Below are 9,214 nucleotides of genomic sequence, written 5' to 3'. Positions count from 1 at the left end.
ACATAGCATATTGGCCATTGATGGCCGCCTCTTTGACGTCAGCTCTTCTAGCATGTATGCATTATGAACGATCCGCAAACGACACATCATCAACCATATTGTTTTTGCACGAGGTATCAGACATTTAAATGAGCTCATGTGGGTTTTGTTCCTGTAAGAAGTCGATTTAATGTACGACCTTGTCTTTCGGCGATGATGTCATGTCATGTCTTGTTAAGCTTGTTCCCACTAGTTTTTAGTTATGTCTTCGGAGACATGCATTTGTGTACACCATCCTTCGTAACGTGCGCAACTCACACGATGATTTCATTTTGATAACACATTCCGTTGAGCGATAGCGTCTATTTTTCCCATAATGCATCATTTCGTTAGCATTGACAGATGAGGGTAGTCAAATACATTCCAATGAAACATCATGAAACAACGACTCCCATGTGGTACAAAAAAGTCAACGTGTTGGTTATCACAAGAAATGAAACGAAGTACTGACAGCACGATCCGGCGTTTTTCGACGCCAGTGTGTGACCGGAAGTGCCTGAAACAGACAGAACGGTTGGTATTATTATTTTACCTAAACATCAGGTTTGGAATTTCCGGATGTAAAACCTATAACAACTTTAATCTAAAACAAAACTTAATGAATTTTCCACACAGTCGACCAGCATATTGCGAAATGATTAGTTAGTTAACGATCAGTGCCAACTCTTCCTCAAGTGGACTGAAGAGGACTCGTGTTCGGAACAACATATCGATCAAAGAGAAGTAAAGATCAGTTAAAGGAAATATCACGTTATGTGGGTGATTATGTGAATACATAGTAACATACTTGGTGAAATAAAACAATCATTGCCTGTAATAGCAACTGAAAATTATTCTTCATTGATGAAGACCAAATATACCCTCACTTTGATATTACACAAAGTAAACGGACATCAATCAACAGTATCAAACAATGTTGTTAAAGCATGACTGTCCCATATGCTTCCTTTTACTTCTATCATAAGATAAGATGGAATTTTTAACAAGTAAGCGGTAACAGTGTAAGCGGGTGTTGGTCATGATTAGTCTTGACCAGGACTTCTTGCAACAATGACTGGACAAAACGAAAAAGGAACCTGAAAGCAGCTCTGAAGGTACAAAAAGGCCACCAAATTTTATGACCGCTTCTTTTAACATGAATGTTCCAGTTGATTATCTTCAGCATAATTTGAAACAGCGACCCTTGGGAATAAGCCTTTTCCAAATGTTTCTCGATGGGAAAACTATACCACGAAGAATGCATTCACGAAATGATGATATTGCAATAAATTGTACGGTATGATTAAAGAAAGCTAGGGCTATCAGCTACTGCTAGGTATGGAAGTACACAACGGCTGATAGTTTGGGACAAGACAACAGCAAAACACCTACAAACAGGCAGGAAACTGCCCGTGCATAAGCCGTTGGAGACACTGCTGTGTTGCTGGGGTATAAGGGGGTCTGAATGCTGATTACCCGTGGGTATTTGGTCTGTCTGGATCTGTGTGGGTCGGGGGATGGTATCGGGCTGAATGATGACGGTATTCCCTGGGTTGGAATCAACCTCGGGCGGATACGTCCGAGTGTACTTCCAGCTGACCGTTGTAACATCTGACATTGAGGGTGTGGTTGTCGGAATCAGTGTTGTTGTGGGTCTTTTGGGATCAAAATGCTCTGAAATATACAGATCAGTCATTGTACCGCTCAGTTTGTCAGATCTCAGATTATACATGAGTGAGCGAGGACATACACAATATGCACGACACATCATTGCGGACACTTAAGGGATGCCACGCACATTAACGTTCTGGACATGTTGTGGTCATTTATAGAATAGAGATACAAGTCTTAACCTACCTCAAATATCCCACAAAGAATAATAGGAGAAACATTTGTGTCTACGTTTTAGTATGAATACATGACTAAACGATTCAACATGTCAACCGAACAAAAATTCAAACGTAATTTTTGGAAATCTTTATTTGGTTAACCACACACAAACATATCCATATATGAATGTGGATGGATAGACAATCATTTAACTGAAACAAGGAAAGCAATAAGTTATAATACCGTTCCATTCTGTGAAAACCTAATGTATTGCCATATTAAATTCTTACAGTGGAATATTAAGATGTCAGATGACCATGACAACTGGCTATATTTGCTCTATGGCAATACCATTCTGATGTCAAATTATACGATGTTGGTCTTGTTTCGTATTCACATTTCAGCTCGGTGCACCAAACACTATTTATACAGCGAAATTAAACGAACAATTTAACCTCCGAGGACAGTAAATGTATTACAACACTGATATTATTTAGAATTATACAATCATTTGAGAGAAAAAATCAGATCAATCTCCTGTACAGAAGGTTTCTTACCATATAAGTTCATTCGTTCTTCATCTTGCCCGAGTCTGTTGGACGCCTTGCAGGTGTAGTCTCCAAAATCCCTGTAGTCCAAGTCCCGTATCCTTAAGCTGAGGATGATGGTATGATCTTCCTCGGCATATATTTCCACACGATATTTGAAACTATTAGTTATTTGCACACCCTCTCGGGTCCATATAGTTATTTCCTGCGGGAAGGCAGTCACAATACATTCCAGAATCGTCTCCTTGCGCAGTGCTTGGCTAATTCTTTTGTTAGGTAACCGGATTTCAGGGGGGACTGAAAATAGGATTGTTACTATTCTGTATATCGTTGCATATGGTTGACGAAACGAAACGTGGAATCAGTGCTTGTTACACAGCTGTAGCATAACTACAAGTTAGTTATGGAGCCTGGAAAAGGTATACGAGTGACAGATACTTTGGACAACAATTTGGAACATTAATTTGTGCAACATGCTATGACATGACATAGCAGAGGCGTAGTGCTTCCATTGCGGCGAAATATAGATGATGTTGAAGTTGATGCTCCACGTTGGACACGTGGCCATGCTTAAAATGCCCTTGGTGGTCAAGAGATATTGCATCTATGACATTGATCTCTTTAACAAATATATCTTTAATTTTTTTTCTGATTATATTTTTAATTTTGTCTTGCTATTTCGAGTGTCTGGTGGGACTTGTGTTGGACTACTTGGAGCCTTCAACCACTGAGGTCCAAAAACCAGCGTTATACACATACGTTAATACTGCGTTCTTGCCAAAACAATTCTGACATTGTTGGAACATAACTAATAAAAATGCAAAACAATTCTTCGCATATTCAAATATTCTCCAAAGTTCATCGAATTCTCACAAGCACTGGAGTACAACTGAATGCACAGTTCATCATATCGAAGTCCTGCTCCAGTTGTAGTCAGTCTGTGCAAAGGCCGCTTCCAGTACAAAATGTTTAACAAATGCAGTATACGTCAGTTTATTTCCACTGTACGTTACAGTGACTACTCCTTGTGTGATCATGTATGAATTTGAAGTAATTATCACTTTAACGTTTTGGAAGCGATATGGAGTCACCTGGCCCGACACCAATAAAGTGCACTTAACACCAAATTGCAACATCCTTTACTTTGTCGCGGGTTATGTAACGTCTCGATAGCAGCCTGCACGTGGAAGCATAATTGCCTTGTGCAAAAAGACATTCAGCAAGTTCGTAGAATATAAAGGGCACTAACTAGGTTTCCCATCTCGCTGGCAAAGAACGAGTTACCAATGGCTCTTGAAAACAGCTGTCACACAGCAACTTTTGCGGGAAATAGTGAAAAAACTATCAAACTATCCAGCGGCATTGGAAGTATGAAGCGAAGAAGTTCATAGTTTAGCGAATATTTCTTCAAGGGACACCTGATCAACATGGCTGATTCTATTACAGGTTTTTGCTGTCTCCATAAGCCTGCGTGTCTTATGAATCATAACAAGATAACATGGTGGAAATGAAGAGAGTTTCCATTGATTATTCACAACAGAAAATTTAAAGCTCAGTTTTGTTACCGAACATGTGCACATTTGTCTAGGAAAAGTTTGCAAATGAGCTTTACTTTAACTTCATATATTATCATTCAGCTCCTTGTCACCCCTTTGGAAATTGTTTCATCAGCATTCTAGAAGTTTTGACATTCCGGACCAGAATGGTTCCAAGGTACCCATGCTTATTGCTAGAGCTGATTGATAAGGCTTGGAGGTTCAATGTGCAACGGGGTGGTTTTGTTGTCATTCGCTGGCAGCTTGTATCGATGCTAATGCTGCCAGAACCCTTTTTGTCGAATGTCGTCATTGTGGTAATCTAGTAACCTCACTGAATATGGCGTGGAACGGCTTTCATTTACCGATATTTTCAAATGTGTACTGATCAGTTCAGTTTTCGTGTGTTATGTATGTACACGCAATGCATAGGTTTCTGCATTAACATTCTACATGGTTATTCCCTGAAACCGATAAACATAAAATATACTATTTTCCAAAAACCGTTGTGCTCAGTTATTGACACCCAATAAAATATGTGGGAGAGAATTGTTGTAGCAGCAGCGAAATGCATAAACTATACAATATAAAAAATAAAATCATTTAGATACGCACTTGAATTCTGGTATGGGTATTAATGATTTGCATTCTTATCTTCCTTTATCGCATACTATGAATTTTACACATCTGTGATAAAAAAAGAAGCAAAAGAATGAGCGACTTCCAAGCATGTGTCATTCACGGTGTACATCGTGCATCCATTTCACAAACGGTTCGGATGTAGTTTAATGGTACACAATGCAACGATCACATAAATACATCATCATATTGACATGTTAATGTACACCCTTATCATGATGTACAAAGAACTGTGTATTTTAGGCACCAGAAGGACTTACAGTCATATATTGTGACGCCATGGCGATCTTTAAATCTGATCTGATCTTGACAAAGCAAGGAACAAAGCAATACCTACAATTTCTGTATGGCATTTTCTTAAGAATGGCAATGTGTACATGTGCTCGACGATTTTCATACCGTCAAAACTTTCTTCTGGAACCTACGCACAGTGCAGGACAATTTGTTTTCTTTCTTATATCAAATGTTTCTTTTCTGTTCCGAAACTGATTCATCGATACCCCAAATTAATTTTTACTTCCATCAACTTCCTCAATGCTTGGATAATCTCCAGTCCCTGGTTTCCCTGACCACAGGCATCTCATGTCAAAGACGTCCAGTGTCCATATACTCAAGTAAACTTCTGCAGAGGCGCTCAGCTTTATGTCCACTCGCATGCTTTTGATATGTTAAGAAACGCATATGGCGAAAATGACAGATCGCTTCACATGAAAGGGGTATGATGTACATACCAAAGAGACTGAAGTTTTAGTAAATTCATATATTACACATATACCTGCCAGTTATGAGTTACAAGCACACTTAAGAAAATCAATAATACCATTACGGCACCTGAGCAAAACTACTCACACTCAACAGCTACGTTGATATGCCGATTTACGGCAGGAGGGACGCCATTGAACGCAACACATTCGTAGGTCCCTCCACAATATCGACTGACATTATGGATGATCAGCACTTCCCCGCTAACGCCGATCCCTGGAACATCGAAAAATAACTCACATCTTAACGTTTGAAGTTTATGGATTAAAAGATTCGTAAAGCCTTTCCGGAATGAAAGGCTCTCGGTCGCATGTGCAATGTAAATTATGGTATTTGAACAAAAATGTTTCATACAAAACGATCTATATCGAATACATCCAATTATAACTTTGAAGTTTTTTTTCCAAAAAAGCTGCAGTGTATATGGCTTAGAACAAGTTTGGAAATCTGTTACAAGGAAATGTTTCATTAACAACAATGCTGTGTTAGGACATAGGCGTAAATTTAAACATATCAGTTTGCAATAGAATCAGAGCCTGGAAACGTCTAATATTACGGAATGGACAGTTAAATAATCCAGGGCTTATATACAACTTACAGATACTTTAATGCAAAAATAATATAACATCCTCAGTTATTTATATCTTATTCTGCACCGCAACATACTAAACCTAAACATAAACTGTGCCGATGTGTGCCGAATCTTAAATTATCATTGCCATATGAATATCGAACAATCAGTTTTACTAAGACAATTTAACTTAATTACTGTTATGATAATATAACAAAAAGGTTGTTCTCCTTGATTGATACGGATTATGTTTGTTTTTCAATCGTCATATTATCATTTGCTGAAATCGGAACTTTTTGCATATTGATACCATCGGCATTTTTTATGTGTAGAAATGTAGCTTGATATGGACGCAGAAATAATAAAATGACATGATGAGAAAACGCAACGCAAGATGTCTTACTATTAGTGCCAGGGCAGAACTCACTCTCTTTCTCTACGTCATCTTTCTCTAACGACTTGTGACGGTGCCACGTGACCGTTGGCATAGGGATACCCGTCACGTTACATACCAACGTCACAGTATCCCCCTCCCTGGCAGTCACGTCATCTGATGATAACTTGTTAATAATTTCTGCTGGTACTGAAACAGGAGCGAATTACAAACTACTAAATGACGAGCATGGATGCTTAACAGGAGAAATATTACATTAACATTCCTCTTGAAGATAACGTTCCATGCAATGCACATGGAATTATATGAATAATGTGTCCTAGATCTACAGGATCTAGGTGCTAGGTCCCTATAACTGAGGGATGGGGAAGGAATTGGATGCAACACAAATGGAGACCGAATGAAAAGCTGGCGGTTCGATAGCGTAATGGTAAATGCGTTTGCTCGTCAAGCCGCAGACCCGGGTTCCATTCTTGGGATGAGTAGGGGACACAATTCTTGTGTCCCCCTTCGTAATATTGCTTCAGTATTGCTAAGAGCAGTATTACCATTGTCACCTATTGAAAAATACCCCTATTTAATGTCAGCGCTTCTTCTCAAAATAGTTTCGGCAAATGGTCATTTAAAAATGATTCCTGCTTTAATCGAGGAAACATGTTTGTTTCGAAATGACATTGTTAGTGGAACATATTTAGATGTATTACCCTCAATACAACTTCACATATCTCTTACAAACCTCAGATGTGGCCTCTGTAAACTAACTGTAAAAACCCATAAAAGATCAAAACATGATGATAACAGTGTCGGTATGTGTGCATATTGCGCCTTGTTGAGGATGAGTACCGTGTACTAATGCAATGACCGGTTTATACTGATTTACGGAGCAAATATATAACCCAATATTGTTTTGTAAGCCAAAACACAAAATTATTGTAAATGTACTTAATAAGTAAAAGGTAAATGTTATTTTTCGCCCAGCTGTATTTGCAAATAAACTCCATAACGTTTTATGATGTTTGTACCAATATCGTTTCCACAGCAGCTCTCATAAGAAAATTGTGTAAATTGTGTACTTCTGGCCTCATGGCCACGCAACAAATTAAATCTGTCTGTCTATCGAAGTGGGATACCCAAAGTGTAATGTCAATCCCGAAGGGTATAATCAATGATACAGTTTGTCACTCCCTCAAGGAATTAGTTATTTGACCATCCTTACTATTTCTTCGTCTTTCGTGTCTATGTGCTCGCTACCACATGGAGAAACATACACAGTTCTTGTACAGCCATGAGATAAAAGTGGCATCTGAGATTTGTGAAAAAGATAAGGATCAGACAAGGATCAGGATCGTCCCGAGTGAATATGGCTAAAGGACAGGCGCTGGGATGAGTCATATCAAAATAACCGATGACCCTAAATCTGTGCGCCACGTTTAAGGTAGTAGAACGCCAGCCTGCAACAGTCTTGGAATCATATTTTGAAGGGACACACAAAACTGGTAATTATGTCGACTTCTGCAATATGAGGTTTACGACATTTCGTGGTATAGGCACAGCACGACAGTTGGGAGTATATATACTTACTCCTTATCCAGACATAATTCTCTTCTAATTCAGAAGTTGACGTCCATAAATTTCCAAATTTTCCCCTATCTATAACATTCTTAAAAAATGCAAAAATATTCGTTTTCTGGCAGAACAGAAACTTGTAACTTCACTGCAAATACAGTTGACATTTAAATTATTCTTCGGTGTCACAAGCGAGATCATTCTGGCCTTGAGCATGGCTTAACATTTTATTTTGGATAGCTATTTTGTGTAACGTGATTTCGCTTAAAAGATAGAAAAATGTTGTTTACGTGTAGTGACAAGAAAATGAACAAACTGCGTGAGTCTAAATGCAACCTTAGTCAGGCAGGGAACCCCTCGACTCTATTTAAGTTCAGCTTAATTGCTACCCTTGCCACACAAAAACATAACCACTATAAACTGTAAATGTTGAACGTCGATGTTTTCACGATATAACCATCGTGGAATTGACACATGGTTGCAGCTGATTAGCAATTAAAACTGATTGACACCACTCATACCCTCTCCAAACGTCCAGAGTGTAAGGTAATCACCAACCCTAGGGTTAACAATAACGGACAAGGAAGCCCTCACAAGACTCAAATGTAAATGACAAGTTAATGAAATTGGCTTGGAATGGCAACCTTCTCCCCATCAGCTATTCATAGGCCGCAGTAGTCAAAATAAATTTCGTCGATCGGCTCGAATTCGCACAATGACTATGCTTAAGAGTCGTGCTTCATTAATCTTGTCTCGTTGAATCTGTAAGTATGGAGCAATACTGACTAGAATTAACTTACAACTTCTCAGATCTGATAGAGTTTTCTCCTTTGGATATGTATACCGATGCATTTGCATGAGGATTTTGTACAGGAGAGAGTTCATACACTGACAGCAAGCACTTGTACGCTTTCGTATCCTGCCAGTTCCACTCACATACCTCTGAATAGCTCAAGCTCAACTAATAAGTTCAAATTAATTGACTAGACAATACGGCACTTGAGTTATAAAATTATGAGATGATTGCGTGATATCATTCGGTCATCTTTGTATGATACGCATTATCAGTATTAAACAGTGTTTGACAATTTATCTGACACGCTTGTCGAGTTTTGTGATGACTATATTTTGATCCGCTTTATAACGCGCGCGTTGTGGCTTCAGTTGTCCACAAACAAGTGTTCATGGCTCCGTTAGGATTTAGGGTAGCGTCATCAAGATGTATGCGTAAATGCACGTTTGGCACACCAACGTGGTGAGTCTGCAACTCTAGCCACTTTGGCCTATTTCGCTCTCAACCACCACCACGACCACCACCACTACATCCCGACTACTGTCACCTCCACATATC

At 38.9% G+C, this 9,214-nt stretch overlaps 1 protein-coding gene across 1 annotated transcript in view; it reads right to left on the bottom strand.

Annotated features, from left to right (window-relative positions):
• Positions 1–413: 413 nt before the first annotated feature.
• LOC137276936 (lachesin-like) overlaps positions 414–9,214 on the bottom strand; it is a 53,984-nt gene continuing 45,183 nt past the window's right edge. The window contains exons 4-8 of the mRNA XM_067808586.1: positions 6,307–6,486; positions 5,420–5,548; positions 2,406–2,693; positions 1,411–1,692; positions 414–535 (exon numbers count right to left, since the gene is read on the bottom strand). Of these exons, the coding sequence (XP_067664687.1) occupies positions 414–535; positions 1,411–1,692; positions 2,406–2,693; positions 5,420–5,548; positions 6,307–6,486 (1,001 nt within the window). The remainder of the gene's footprint in view (positions 536–1,410; positions 1,693–2,405; positions 2,694–5,419; positions 5,549–6,306; positions 6,487–9,214) is intronic.

This window comes from Haliotis asinina, chromosome 3 (genome assembly GCF_037392515.1).
Source record: "Haliotis asinina isolate JCU_RB_2024 chromosome 3, JCU_Hal_asi_v2, whole genome shotgun sequence".
In the NCBI taxonomy this organism is placed as follows: domain Eukaryota; kingdom Metazoa; phylum Mollusca; class Gastropoda; order Lepetellida; family Haliotidae; genus Haliotis; species Haliotis asinina.
This window is presented reverse-complemented; position numbering and strand designations above follow the sequence as displayed.